The following is a 15,385-nucleotide window of genomic DNA, read 5'->3' as shown; positions in this document are numbered from 1 at the left end:
TATTTTCATTTAAAAGAGGCAGGTCCAATGGAAAGAATATTGGATTGGTTCAAAGACCTTGGGTTTGAATCTCAACTTTAAAACTTATACATTTCTGTGGTTATATCACTGAACCTTGTTTCCTCACCTGTGAAATGTGGATAATAGAACTAATACTATCTACCTATGTGATAGATATGTGGTTGTTAAGAGGAAAATTTTGGGGAATCTGAAACTTTTATATAAATGCAAATTATTATTATTTGTTTTCAGAGAAAACAAAACCCAGAAATTACTTGATTTGGTCATTTCTGAAATAAGGAAAAATATTACCAACCATGAGCCAAAATGTCAAATGCTTATTCAAAATTTTTAAATTTAAAAAGTATATTTATGAATCACATCAAGAAACAAACTTAATATTCAATAGGAAAGCATCAGAGAACAATTATGTGACTAGCAAGAATCAAGATAAATTCCTGAAGAAGCAGAATTTTTGAGACTCAAACTTTTAAATCATTAAAAACTAAAAAGTTTTAATACTATAGATTAAATAACTAGGTCACTAATTTAAGCCTAGTAATTGATTGTAAGTTTATTGCTTATATAACAAATGACTAGAATATAACAATAATATCATGATTTAGTGACTAGTTGTTCTCAAAGCCAGGAAGATTTAGGTATATGTTCTGCTTCCGAGGTATACGTTCTGCAAAGTCCAATCCTCTGAGTTCAATCCACTGAACCAGCTAGGTGGTTCAGTGGATTGAGAGCCAGGCCCTCAGATGAGAGGTCCTGAGTTCAGCTCTGACCTCAGACACTTCCTAGATGTGTAACCCTAGGCAAGTCACTTAACCCTGACTGCCTAGCCCTTATCATTCTTCTATCTTGGAACCAATACACACTATTGATTCAAAGACAGAAGGTAAGGGCTAAAAACAATATAGCAATGAAAATAATAGGTTTTATCACTATTTCTATTATAGCTATGAAGACTCTGTTGTAATAATTTTATAATTATTTGGACTTCTATAATTTATAGCAATTTTATGTTATTCTGAAGTCCTTAAGAGATGTATGCTACTAATTTGTCTCTCCCGTTTGTCTTCCCTTTTAGGAAGATAAACACAATTCTTGATTTTTAACTTGTAGTGTAAACTCTCCAGTCTGAGATAATTCCTTAGAATTTTTTCAAAGCATGTTGGATATAAAATCCTTAAACTTTCCTCATCAATTGCGATTTTTGACCATAAAGGAGAATATATGCCAACAATATTCTAGATCAGTGATGGTGAACCTTTTAGAGATTGAGTGCCCAAACTGTACCATCATGTAGCATGTGAGCTCCCCCTTACTCCATAAAGGGAAGGGAGGAAGTACTCCCACTAGGCTGCTGGGAAGAGGGGCAAGTGATATGAAAAATGTCCTCAGGCACCTATGGAGAAGGAGAGGGGAGCAGCCTCCTCAGGCAGGCATGTCAAGGTTCACCAACATGGCTCTAGATGATTACTCAATAGATGAATAAATATTAATACTTGGAATTAATGTATATATTTATGTTTTAATCACCAAATACAAATAAATCTTTCCACTTTCACATACCTATCTGTCTATAAAGTGCAGGTATTACTCCTTGCCAAAGCTTTAGAAAGCCTTCCTCCCGTATGATGCCAAAGGTTGTATCTAACATGCCTCGATAAGGGGAAGTATCTCTTAAAAAACGGGAAAATGCAGCTTCTCCTTGCATCTGGAGTCGAGTTTTTGTGATATCAAGAGGAAAGGTTGCTAATGAAAAACAAAAGAAAAAACAACACCCACAACATTCTGAAATATAAAGACAGAAAATCTAAGCTTATGTGATATGAATATTCATACTAGCTCACTGTGGGGCAGCTAGATGGCAAAGGAGATAGAGTTCTGGGCTTGGAGTCAGGAAGACTCATCTTTCTGAGTTCAAATCTGGCCTTAATATTTACATGTACTAGCTGTGTGACCTTGAGCAAGTCACTTAACCCTGTTTGCCTCAGTTTCCTCATCTATAAAATAAGCTGGAGAAGGAGGTAGCAAAGCACTCCAATATTTTTGTCAAGAAAAGCCCAAATGTGATCGCAAAAAGTTGGACATGACTGAAAAATGACTATACAACAACTAGATCATCATGCCAGCTAATTAAAGGATAAGTTTTGATTACATGCAAATCAGTCCTGACATATTTGGAGTACCTACACTGAATTCTGCAATTAAAATTTTTTTCTTATAAGGATGGATTCCAAGGAATCTTCTGGGATCATCATTTGCATAGCAAGGTCCTATCTGTGGTCAGTTGCTGCATAGAAAGAAGTAATCCAAAAGTTGGAGATATTCCCAGAATCTGGAGGCAAAGTCAGAAAATATCAGCCTTTGAAACTGTAGCTAAAATAATAACCTAACATTAAATGGATGAAATTAATCAGCTACAGAAGTAAGCAATGCTAACAAAGCTTGTAAATATGTTGCTAATTAGACTAAAATATGCCCCAATTTTCCTTCAAGAAAATAGGGGTGCTTCCCATATTTCATTAATCTAAATGTAACTAAGAAATTATAATCTTAGAAATGGTAACATCAAGTAAAAAAATACAAAGACAAGGGTGGTGGAATTAAGGAGGTGGGGGAAAGGGTTAAAAAGAAAAAAATTATTGGACTTTCTACCATTGTCCAGAGAAGGAGGTGATATGATTCTAATGATAAATATTACTAATGGTTATCTTGAACAAAGAAGAGCAATTTCTTAATTATATTTAGATGACCCTATCATCTTACCTTGGCATCTAAGACTTAGCATGATGCCTTCCCTACATAAAATGGCTACTCAATAAATATCTATCCTTGATAATGAAGATGATGATGTCCACAAATTGAAACAAGATTCATGGAAGATGACATTCTCATTATTTTCTGACATGCTTTTTGTTATTGAGATTACAATCTACTTCTTCCTTTATAATAATGATTCTACTAACCTTGTGCTAGTAGGGCAAGATTGAGTTGTTTTCCCAGTCTTGATGACAATTTTGTACTTATTCAGTTTGCTTAGTCCCTTTGTTGACCCACCCATGCATTTGTGAGATGGATGAGCAGAGTTTTAATGAGACAAAGCCTGTCCAAACAATAATTGAATCTGTTACTTTAATAAGAATATAAATCAATGAGCATAATCTAGCATTTTCTGGATCCTCATCTTCTTCAGTTATTAACTACCTACTATCTCTTAGAACTCTCTTCCCTTAGCTTTCCTGACGATGCTTTTGTTTCTCTTCCTATTTAAGACAAATCTTCTTTTGTCTTTTTTCTTGGTTCTTTTTCTTTCTTCTACACATTGACAGAGGTGTTCCAGAGAGTTTTGCCTTTGTTATACTTTTATTCTCTTTTTATATTCTTTCCTTTGATTTCTGAAGAGAACAAGCAAGAGAGAGAGAGATAGAGAGAAGAGAGGGAAAGGAGTGGTGGAGATCCTCTGAACATTTTGAGGTATGAATTTACACACTGTGGGTTACTAGGATGTTGGGTTCCCAGAGTATTATTTATTATGTACTATCTTTATTAACTAATTATCTAATTGTTAAATGGGATAAACAAAGCACTTATTTGGTGCTACAGCAGTAGTGATCAAAATAATTATTAACTTGGAGCTCAGATAAAACCAAATCAAGGGCCAAGGTTCCCTAGACCTCATCTTGGATCTCTCTCTACAAACATTTTCATCTTTTCACTTGGCTTTCTACTCTTCCATTTTTCCCCCCTTCAGTCTGGTCTGAAACTGTCAATCTTAGTCTTCATCTACATTTTTCACTTTGCTATGGCTTCATATACTTGTTTTAACTTAATTTAGGGATCTAAAAATGTAGAATAACAGTACTACTCAATTAAGTAGTCACATGAAAATGAACACTTCTATAGTGATGAGTCAGATTAAAATACATCTATGCAAAAATATTTTTTTCCAAAATGAGAAAAAATGTAAGTCAACTAAGTCAAGTCTAATATTTAAATTATTAGAATTGGGACTAGGTTTTCCAGTTTTCTATGAAGTAATTAAAACTCTATACTGCCAGGTAAATTCTTCCCTCTAGTGCAACAGAACATTTAGCTCATCACTGGCAACTAAGAACAAACTCTGACAATCAAAGAAGCCAAATATCACTGAATCATGAAAGGACTCTTTTATGGGGTATATAGGTAAAGAGATACAAACTGTTCTACTAGAAGTACCTTGGGTATACCTGGTCCTTCCTGAACGTTCATGAGGAAAAATTCATGGATTCAACCCCTGCAGGGCTTTATGTTGTTGAAGTCAGACTTCCCATTCTATTTTAGGGGCACTTCTACACTTCAATTCATATTAGAAAAATTCTCTAAGGAGAATTACCCCAAAGCATTAAATTTTGTTGGGTATACCAATAGGAATTTTCAACAGTTGTAATTTATATATATTACTTGGTACCTGAAGAAAGATTTATAAGGAGGGTTTCAGCTCACCCAAAATGCCAAAGTAAAGGCTGGTAAGGCAGGTTTATTTTTAGGCTTTCCAGAAGCAAGGAAGATATGGTTTCAGAGGACAAGGAATAAGCAGGGATGTAGGTTCTTGAGATTTCTAATAACATTGAATGTGTTCTTCAGTTCTGGAGAAGTCTCTCAACAATTCTGTGTCTCTATTCTTCATTTTAAAGCTCAAGTTGTGTTGACTCCAAATTCAAGTAATTCTTTGAAAAAGTTCTTTTTTATACCATCAACATTTTCTAAGAGTTAGTCACAAAGCTCAGGCTAATAAAGGAGAAATCCAGCATATAATAAATTGTTGTTTGCCTTTCATTTAGAAAAGCACCAACAATATCACAAGGTGATGTCTTGACTTATTTGCAAATTAGATTTAAGTGAGGCCAGTAAGACAAGACAAAAGTAACAATTATTGGCAATGGCCTGGGATGCAGTGGATGACCTTGGCACCTCCAATGTCTGACCGAGGGGCTTCACAGTGTCTGTTTCAGCTGCTTTCATGGACTTTAGAACAAAATTGTTCTCATCTGCCATTCTGCCAGGGGAAGTTTTCACATGCTTGGGTAATATCCTCTCCCCATTTCACTGATGGGTTTGATGCTTGTCAGTCACCCTCAGCCTGATTTAGCCTGGCTGCCAAGATCATTTTATCACAGTATGGTTGTTGTGCATGCTACAGCTTCTTGGAGCCAGAGGTGAGAGTTGGGTAATTGGTAGAGACCAAAGGTGAATGAGCATCCCTGAAAAAAAAGGCTCAGCAACATACCAGAAGTGCTAGTCCTTTCTTGAGCACCCCATACACTCCCATATAATAAATAACTGTTAAGAGAAGAGTGTGGAAGAAGCAACAGAGGTATCACGGGGTTGGCATGGTCAGAAATGGAAGATGATTAAGTTGCTAAAGGCGGCAAATGATTATGTGGAAATCAAGACAATGGGGAAACTAAAAGATAGATGGCTGGGACCAACAGAGAACTTAACAAGATCATCATGATTAGACTGTCAAATATACTAACACAAAAAACTGGCTTAAAAAAAAACATAAGTAAAATGTAGATCATCTAGCAGATTACTTCAGGCTCACCACACAGTTCATGAGTCCTGTGAGTCTGTCAATGGTTCCAGAATACCTCTTGGAAAGATGATCTATCTTTCTGGCCTCTATTTTAGTGAAGCCTATTTCTACCCTCTAAGAACCAGTCTTTAAACAATCTCAAAATGTCTTTATCACTTCTACCTTTCTCATCTCAATTTATGATTATTTGAACTATTCTAGGTATCTCTTAAAGTAGTCAGTAAAAATTAATTCACATTGAGATGCTTATAGTTTATTGTAAAAACTATTTCAAGTGAATCTATTTAAAAAGCAACCCTTTCCAAAATGGCTAAATGGGAATATCGAAATTTTAGAACTGAAAGTAAACTTAAAAATCAAGTCTGATCCCAAGATCATAGGAGCACAGATTTATCTATCTTTTTCAACTCTCTCATTTTACAGATAAGGTAAGTGACCTAAGGAGGATAAGTAATTTGTCCAGGTTCACACCAAGTTATGTGGAAGCCTTGGGATTTAAAATCAAGTCACCCCTCCAAATTCAGTGTTCTTAAAAGGAAATCAACTTGCCTATGCCCACTGGCAACCAGCTGGAGCACTAGAAGAAGCCAAATTTTATTTCGGCCTTAGGGCTCTTTTTTTCTGCCACTGCTTCATATTAGTTAGAATTTAAAAAGACCTCAAAAGTCATCTAGCTCAACAACACCCTCAGTTTTACTAAGGCTACTGAAGATTATGGAGGTTAAGTGACTTGCGCAAATTGACACTGTGGTATATAGTAGAGGCAGCTTCTGAACTCAAGTCCTCTAATTCAGTTATTTCCACAGTAAGCAGCTGGAATTTAAATTTTCTGATATCTTCCAATTAGAAAGCCACTAGCCCAAGACGATTCTTAAGATTTAGACCCGGAAGGGCCCTTCTAAGTAACATAGTCCAGTGTATTCACAATACCGACAAGAACACCAAAGACTAGGGAGTTTAATTGACTAGCTCCCGGGCCACACCCATGCGGAGCTAGGATTTGAACTCAAACCTTTTCTGGCCTCAAAACCAGAGCTCTTTCTACCTCACCATGAAAGAGAAATGGTAAGGCACCAGGTGGGTGTAGATACCTTTTAATTAAGCCCTGTATCCTTCTCCTCTACGTTCAGGACTAGCTGTGCTTTTTCAGGCCAGAACCTTCTACCTCTCCTCCCGGTCTCCCCGGAGGTCGCCTCCCTCCCTGCTCTGGGTGAGGCCTAGGGGGCGGGGAGTTGGGTACCTATCTCGGCCAGGATAGATGCGGAGGAGGACAGTAGGAATACGCTCGTTTTGGGCCATCTCTGAGCGAGGTTCAAAACTCTCTCTTCGTCCACCTGGCGGGACATTCAGCAACAGGACAAGCTTAAACCCTCCCTTCCTTCCCCGACAAGGGTAGCCCTATCTCAACCAGTGAGCGGCCTGCTCAGAACCATCTCCCGCGGAGCTCAGCCCTACTCTCCGGGGATGGGGAGTCTGCCTGCCGGCCCACTCACCCTGCCTGCCCTCTCTGCCTAGCTTGACCAGAGAGCCAGTCGGGATATCCCCAGCAGGAGGATACAAGTGTCAAAGTGAGGTTACTGCGTAGTGGACAAATACGTACGAAGGGACCCCGCGGAGACTTCTGGGAAATGTAGTCTTCTCAACCCCGCCCCCTACCCTTGCTTCCTCACGTGCTATTCAAGTCCCGCCTTCTGATTGGTCCAGAGGACACTCCTTTCCTCCCACCACTCTCCCCTTCTCCTAGCCTCCCTAGCTCTCAAATAGGCTTGATACTGAGTTTGTCTCCAAGGTAGAGAAGGCTTGGTCTGGGTACCAGCCCTAAGTTGAGAGGCGCAAACTCTCTTCCCATCGCCTATAAAACGGTTAAGACAAGTACCACAACAACAGTCTTGCTAGAGGCTATAGAGAAAAATGGAGATATTTTTAACGGCTTTGTTCATAATTCTGGGATGCACAGCCTTTTATTTATTTCATCAGCGAAGGGACCCGCAAAACCCGCCTTGCATAAGTGGCTGGATTCCTTGGATTGGAGCAGGGTTCAAGTTTGGAGAAGCCCCTCTGGAATTTATAGAGCAAGCAAGAATCAAGGTAATGGGGTCAAGGGGAAGGTGGGGTTGAAAAACAAATTTTATTGCTCAAGCCGCTTCTTATTTTTTTACATATCAACTGGGTAAATGTTTCCCCAGAAGTCAGGGACTTTCTTCATTTTAGTTTTCATTGCATAACACACTTTTAAAAGAATAGGCAACGGGAGTTAAGTGGCTTGCCCAGAATCACACAGCTAGCAAGTGTCTGAGGCCACATTTGAACCCATCCCCAGGCCTGACTTTCAATTCATTGTGCCACCTAATTGCCCCCCAAAACACACTTTTACATTTAGTCTGCATTATTAACATTTTCGTTATCACTTTCATAAGTCTAGACAATCAACAGAACAATAATTCAAACCCTGATTTGTAGCTTTGCTGATTCCTTAATTGTAAATGCTCATGTAAATAAATATAAATGTAAATCTAGTTTCAGACACTTCCTATGTCAGAGGCAAGTCATTTAATCTCATTTCTATCAGTTCCTCATCTGTAAAATGAGCTGAAGAAGAAGGTGGCAGACCCTTCAGAATAGCCAAGAAAAGCCCAACTGGGCAAAATATGTCAGATTTAATAGATGTAGCTTTTGCAAGTTTTAGCAACTGTTTGGATGTGTGGGATGGAGGAAAGTGAGAAGAATGGTACAGTGCTAAGGTTAGGAATCTGAGAGATAGGAAGAATGATACACTTGTTTACAAATGTAATTCAGAAAATGTACCCAGAACTCTTACACTCCTTTCCTCTACTCCTATACCTTTCATTGTAGCCTCAGATCTGTGGCCCCTTCAAGTTTCAGATTTAATCCTATGATTCTGTGTTCATTTTAACTTTCTTAGCTGTCACATCAAAGTTAACAGACTTTTGCAGTCTCCTTGCTATCTGGCTACATATCTGACTCCTGTTAACAAAGTTTTTTCTTTTAATTCATACATATGTATGAATATTTATTTAAATTGCATTTCATCATGTGAATCCAGCTTCATGTTCTAGACTGTTAATATCTTTCTGAATCCTAAGCTATCTTAATTATCAATTAAAGCTTTGTGTCATTTGAAGATTTAGTAAGCATGCCATTAATTCATTTTCTAAGTGTAAGAAATAAAATCTCTGGGCCATAATTCTAAGCTGAAACTGACTTTATTTTGGGAAAATATAGTCAGTGGTCTACCATCACACCCAATCTGTAATGAAAGACATCTTTTGGATAAACAGTTGTGTTTTGTTTTTTTTAAACCCTTACCTTCCGTCTTGGAGTCAATACTGGGTATTGGCTCCAAGGCAGGAGAGTGGTAAGGGTAGGCAATGGGGGTCAAGTGACTTGCCCAGGGTCACACAGATGGGAAGTGGCTGAGGCCAGATTTGAACCCAGGACCTCCCATCTCTAGATCTGGCTCTCAATCCACTGAGCTACCCAGTAAACAGTTGTTTTTATAGAATTTTGACAGTCTATACAGATTGTTTGCTCTATAAAACTAGATGTTCATAGAAGGCTAGCTAATAGTTGCTGAATTCTAATACAAAGTCCATGCATTTTATTGATCCAGTAAATATTCTAGAAAGAGATTTTCAGATCTTATTATCAATAACTCTGGAAAGAGACTTAAAGATAAAATCTGAGCATCTTGGTATTGACATGAAAGAAAATACCAATTATATATGATTGCTATCTTTACCAGGAATCAGTATTCAGTCAAACTGTGCAGTTAACATTTTAAAGTTGATAGAAATTTTTTTCAGACTTCCTCCTTATCTTATTATATTTGCTTAACATCTGGGAATAGTGTCCTAGTTAAAGATACTACCTAAAAGTTTATATGAAATGATTTGATTTTATAGTAAATGATATAAAAAAATAAAATACAAGTTAATATATTAATAATTCATTAAGAAAAGTTTATGTAAAAAATTAATAAATTGCATAGAGTTAGACACATTTTTGTAAGGGACTCTACTAAAGACCTTTCAAATTGATACTGACTCATTAATAACTACTTTTTTGTGTTCAAACATTCAACTACATTTGAGGCTATGTAATTGTACTATTAGAGTAACTAGGTAATACAGGGAATAGAATGCTAGACCTGGAGTCAGGATGACTTGCCTTAGATACTGAGAAGAGTGAACAAACTCTCTTTATCTATCAATCAGCAACTTTTAATTTAATAAAAAACTTATAGTACCCCTACTGAGTACCTCACCAGTCACTAAGTATGAGAGTTCACAAGTCACTTGCTAGAGTGGATGACAGCTCCAGAGGTCATTGCCCCCATCTCCTGGCTCTTTGGATTTTGGCTTTCTAATTAGGACTTTGGATTCTGGTGAGATTCGCTTTTGGATTCACATTTGTGGTCTGGAATTATTAGGATTAAACTGAGGATATTGGTAGCCAGGCAGTACTTTCTGTTTCTCTAGCTACATTTTTCCATGTTCACACTTTCAACTTCTTTGTAAATAAAGCTGCTAAAAGTCATTTTGACTTAAGCTGTAATATTTTTGAATTGGCAACCACAATATTACTTTAGAATTCTCATATTTAGCATAAAACCTACATTTAAATTCTTATAATACTTACCATTTGTATGGTAAGTCACTTCACACTGTTTCCCTCATCTGTAAAATGATCTAGAGAAAGAAATTGCAAACAACGGTAGTATCTTTGCCAAGAAAAGCCCAAATTTGATTATGAACAGTCAGATGTGACTGAAAATGGCTGAACAATAATTGCATGGTTGTCTAGTTCACATCTGTCTTATCTACCAGTATAACATGAGTGTCACTTTATCAAAGTGACAGATAAATATTATTACTATCCCTTTTCTGAGTTCTAGTACTGCATTAATAATAACTGCCCATTGGATGTCTACCTGAATGTCCCTTAGCTTTTACAAAGAAATATTTCAAAGATAAAGCAAGAACTAACATTTAAATATTTTCCTCAACACTTTGGGGACATACTCTTACCTATGGTCTATTCTCTTGAGTAGGCTGAAATTTGCTCATTTCCTATATAGTATTGGTCCTACCAAATTTATACCCAATGGTGGCATCTCTGTTGGTTCAGTCAGGTTTCATTGGGTTCCTTGGTCTTCATTGCACAGAGGTTGCACTGACTGTACTCTAGAATATTGCTATGCTTGTAAGATCAGAGACTTCAATCTCTTTTATCTAAAAAGGAAAACAAGAAACAGAGAGGCCAAGGCCCAAAACCCTTTCACAAGACTACATGGTCTTAGAGGAGAGGAGGAACCCTATAGTATTGTCTCTCCCCAGATGCTGTGATCAGAGGAATCATACATGAATCAGAAAGCAAGTATCTCAAATTAAACTTGTCAACAATGGAACACATTAGGGGATAGCTGGGTGGCTTAGTGGATTAAAAGCCAGGCTTAGAGACAGGAGAACCTGGGTTCAAATCTGGTCTCAGATACTTCCTATGTGACCCTGGGCAAATCTCTTAACCCCCTTGCTTAGCCCTTACTACTCTTCTGCCCTGGAACCAATGCATAATATTGATTCTAAATAGGAGGATAAGGGTTTAAAAACAACAACAACAATGAAACGTATTATTTCTTCACCTTCCTTATTTCTGATAAGTCGGCCAACCAGTCAGTAAACATTTATTAAATACTTACTCTATACCAGGAACTGTGCTAAGCATCTGGAATAACAAGAAAAGCAAAAGACAGCCCTTAACCTTAAAGAATTCACAGTCTATTTAGGGAAGACAATATATTAAAAAAAACTGAAAAGGACTACAATTCTGTTCCTAAACTGAAGGACTACCCATATTGCACTCCCTTTATTCAGTTGCTCCTCTAGAAATGTTTGCACAGTTTGGCCCATCTTGTCTTCCTAGACTTATTTCACGTTAGTATTTGTCACAACTTCTGTCTTCCAGCCAAAATGATCAATTTTTTCTCTTATATTGTTAATTTCATTACTGATGAGAAAGAAAATGTTCAAAGGAGAGCTAAGGAATAGAGGACTAAAGATAAAAGAGCCATCAACCTGTTATTAAACAAATTTAAAAGTCTTACTATTTGGTTGACTGATAGGGAGAGAACAAGGCATATAAAGATGAATGCAACATTTCCAGACCCTCAAAGCAATTATAATCAAGTTGTGTAGATGATATGTGTGTGCATGCCTAATATACATATGTACATATACACATATATTCACAATATAGATTATATACACATATCACACTATGTGTAATATTTCATTATATTGTATTGCATACATATATATTCATGCACACATATTTTCATGCATAAATGTACATGTATACAACTAATTATAATACAAATTAATATTTTATAAATGCATGGATTCATATACTCAAAATGAATAATCAAAAGACAGTTTTCTTGTGCAATCTAGAGTTGATTATATCTTAATGATGGTTACTAGAGACTTAGGTTATTAATTAACTAATATTAGAGTATCTGCCATACATTGATAAAGTGATTTATATTTTATAATAAAATTATTACTTGATAAGATCTGCATAATCAATTTAACATTCATAATGAAATATTTTAAACAATTATTATTTATGGAACTATGCTTTAACTTTTAAAGTCTTATGGAACATTTTAAAAATATGCTTGTAGAGTGGATATACTGATAATAATTTGTCTTTCATAAATTATGCAAAAATAAATAAATAAAACAAAATGTATTGTTTTTCAGCATGGACCAGTATTTACAATTTTTGCTCTGGGTAATCGGATTACATTTGTAACTGAGGAAGAGGGCATTGATTTTTTTTTCAAGTCAAAAGACATAAATTTTGAACACGCAGTGCAACACCATGTCAAAAGAACAGGTAAATAATATTTTTCTACATTTCACTTGGAATAATAGTATTGTATAGTATATTTTGTTTATCCATTGTTGGCTGAGTAGTGAATAATAGAATGATATAGAGCTGCTTTTTGTCTACGACTTAATAGGAAGGGCTAATAATGATAATAAGTAATGACTTAAATTTAGATACTACTTTTAGGAAGTAGTTTGTTTCCCTCATAATAATCCTGTGAGGTAGATAGTATCAATACCCTTTTCCTTATTTTATAGTTGAACATATTCAAATTCAAAGAAATTGCCTACTACCAAATCTAGTAAGCGTCAGGATCAGAACTAGAACTTAAACTCAGGTCAATCAGTCAGTCAGTAAACACTGAGTAAATACTTTCTCTGTCCCAAGCATTTTTTAAATGCCTATTATATGTCAGAAACTATACCCAGCACTAGGATATAAGAAAGATAAAAGATAATCTTTTGCTCTCAAGTAGCTCACAGTCTAATGGGGAGACAATGTGAAAACAATCATGTTCAAACAAGCTACATATACAATAAATTATAGTTAATCAACTGAGAGAATGTGTTAGCATTAAAGGGGATTAAGATAACCCTGTAGAATGTGGGATTTTAGCAGAGACTTGAAAGACCGTGACAGTTTAGGTCATGGAGATGAGGAGGGAGAGAATGCCATGCATGGAAAGAGGCAACTAATAAAAATTCTCTGTCAGGAGATGGAGTATCTTGTTTCAGGAGGAGTATCTTGTTTCAGGAACAACAAAGAAGACACTGGATCACAGAATTTGTTAGGGGTAAAATGGCATAAAAATATAAGAAGATCAGAAAGATAGGAGGAGATCAGATTATGCAGGACTTTGCATACTAAACACAGGATTTTGCATACTAAACACAGGATTTTATATTTGTTCCTGGAGGTTATATGGAGTTTCTGAGATTTTCTGATGTTGCTTTTGCTGATAAAACTATGTTACCTTTCAAGTGATTCCAGAACTATTTTGAATATAATATTAGTTAGATTTGCACATGATATTCTAAGTTTCTCTGATGGACACTATGTTCCTTTAAGTCAGCTAATATAGTGACTAAAGAATTTTTATTAAGTCTGAATGCCAAAGCATGGAAATTGAAAGGAACTTACAAAATCTGTATTGTTTGTTTCTCTTAAATCACTATATTTGTTGTGTTTGCAAAAGTATACCATAGAGTTTTTCCTGCAGGCTGTCACCAGAAATTATACATTTAAAAAATTACACTTATCTCATTTACCTTTTTTCTTTTTCATTTACCTTATGAAAAACATTTTATCAATGCAGGCACACTCAGAAGTATTGTGGGTTTGGTTCCATGTGACCATAAAAAAGTGAATGTTGTAATAAGTGAATTTTTTTGTTTCCCAGTGCATAAAAAAGTGTGCATTAGTGTTATGTGTAAAAAGCAATGTTCATACCTTAGTTAAAAAGATACCTCACTGGTAAAAAATAATCATCATCTGAGACTTCAGGAAGCCATAATCATTTTTTTTAAATTTTTTCCATAGTTACGTGATTTCGTGATTTCTCCCTCCACTCATCCCTCCCCTTTCCCAAAGTTGACAAGCAATTCCATTGAGTTATACACACACACACACACACACACACACACACACACACACACATAATCACTCAAACCCATTTCTGTATAATTCATTTTGTAAAAAAGCCATCCTTTAAAACCAAAACCCTAAATCACATACCCATATAAGCAAGTGATAAATCACATGTTTTCTTCTGCATTTCTGCTAACACAGTTCTTTCTCTAGCTATGGATAACATTCTTTCTCATAAGTCCCTCAAAATTGTCCTGGATCATTGCATTGCTTATAGTAGTAAAGTCAATCAACTTTGATCATCTAACAATATTACAGAATCTGTGTATTATGTTCTCCTGGTTCTGCTTATTTCACTGTGCATCAGTTCGTGAAGGTCTTTTCCAGTTCATATAGAAATCAAGCAGTTCATCATTCCTTATAGCACAACAATATTTTATCACCATCATATACCACAATTTGTTCAGCCATTCCCCAATTCATGAGTATACTTTCAGTTTCTAATTCTTTGCTACCACAAAAAGAGCAGCTATAAATATTTTTGTACAAATAGGTCCTTTCCCATTTTTAAACATCTCTGGAATACAGACCAAGTAGTGATATGATCAAAGAGTATGTATTATTTCATAGCCTTTCTGCATAGTTCCAAATTATACTTCAGAATGGTTGGATCAGTTCACAACTCCACCATCAATGCATTAGTGTCCCAATTTTGCCACATCCCCTCCCATATTGGTCATATTGTACAATCTGATAGGTGTGAGGTGGTACAACATTGTTTTAACTTGCATTTCTCTAATCAGTAGGGATTTAGAGCATTTTTTCATATGATTATTGATAGCTTTGATTTCTTCATCTGAAAACTGCTTATTCATATCTTTTGACCATTTGTCTATTATTATAAATTTGACTTAATTCTTCATATATTTGAGAAATGAGCCCTTTATCAGAAAAAGTTTTTATAATTTTTTTCCTAGTTTGTTTCCCTTCTAATCTTAGGTTGCATTGGTTTTTTTTAATTATTTTTTATGATTTAAAATTATTAATATTACTTTTAATCATCTTTTTAAATTAAATTTTTAAAATCTTTTAAAATTAAAATTATTCATCTTATAATGTTCTCTATCTCTTGTTTGGTCATAAAGTCTTCCCTTCTCCATAGATCTGAAAGGTAAACAATTCTATGCTCCCCTAATTTCTTATAATATCACTCTTTACATTTGAACAATATATTCAATTTGATCTTATCTTGCTATAAAGGGTGTGAGATATACATCTAAACCTAATTTTTGCCAT

At 35.6% G+C, this 15,385-nt stretch overlaps 2 protein-coding genes across 2 annotated transcripts in view; one reads left to right on the top strand and one right to left on the bottom strand.

The window, feature by feature from the left end:
* Window positions 1-7,045, bottom strand: part of SLC25A27 (solute carrier family 25 member 27) — a 53,745-nt gene extending 46,700 nt beyond the window's left edge. The window contains exons 1-2 of the mRNA XM_044673690.1: window positions 6,831-7,045; window positions 1,582-1,764 (exon numbers count right to left, since the gene is read on the bottom strand). Coding sequence (XP_044529625.1) covers window positions 1,582-1,764; window positions 6,831-6,936 — 289 coding nt within the window. The 5' untranslated portion in view covers window positions 6,937-7,045. The remainder of the gene's footprint in view (window positions 1-1,581; window positions 1,765-6,830) is intronic.
* Window positions 7,046-7,427: 382 nt separating this feature from the next.
* LOC123246433 (24-hydroxycholesterol 7-alpha-hydroxylase) overlaps window positions 7,428-15,385 on the top strand; it is a 100,834-nt gene continuing 92,876 nt past the window's right edge. The window contains exons 1-2 of the mRNA XM_044675333.1: window positions 7,428-7,678; window positions 12,373-12,508. Coding sequence (XP_044531268.1) covers window positions 7,502-7,678; window positions 12,373-12,508 — 313 coding nt within the window. The 5' untranslated portion in view covers window positions 7,428-7,501. The remainder of the gene's footprint in view (window positions 7,679-12,372; window positions 12,509-15,385) is intronic.

Source organism: Gracilinanus agilis, chromosome 4 (genome assembly GCF_016433145.1).
Source record: "Gracilinanus agilis isolate LMUSP501 chromosome 4, AgileGrace, whole genome shotgun sequence".
In the NCBI taxonomy this organism is placed as follows: domain Eukaryota; kingdom Metazoa; phylum Chordata; class Mammalia; order Didelphimorphia; family Didelphidae; genus Gracilinanus; species Gracilinanus agilis.
This window is presented reverse-complemented; position numbering and strand designations above follow the sequence as displayed.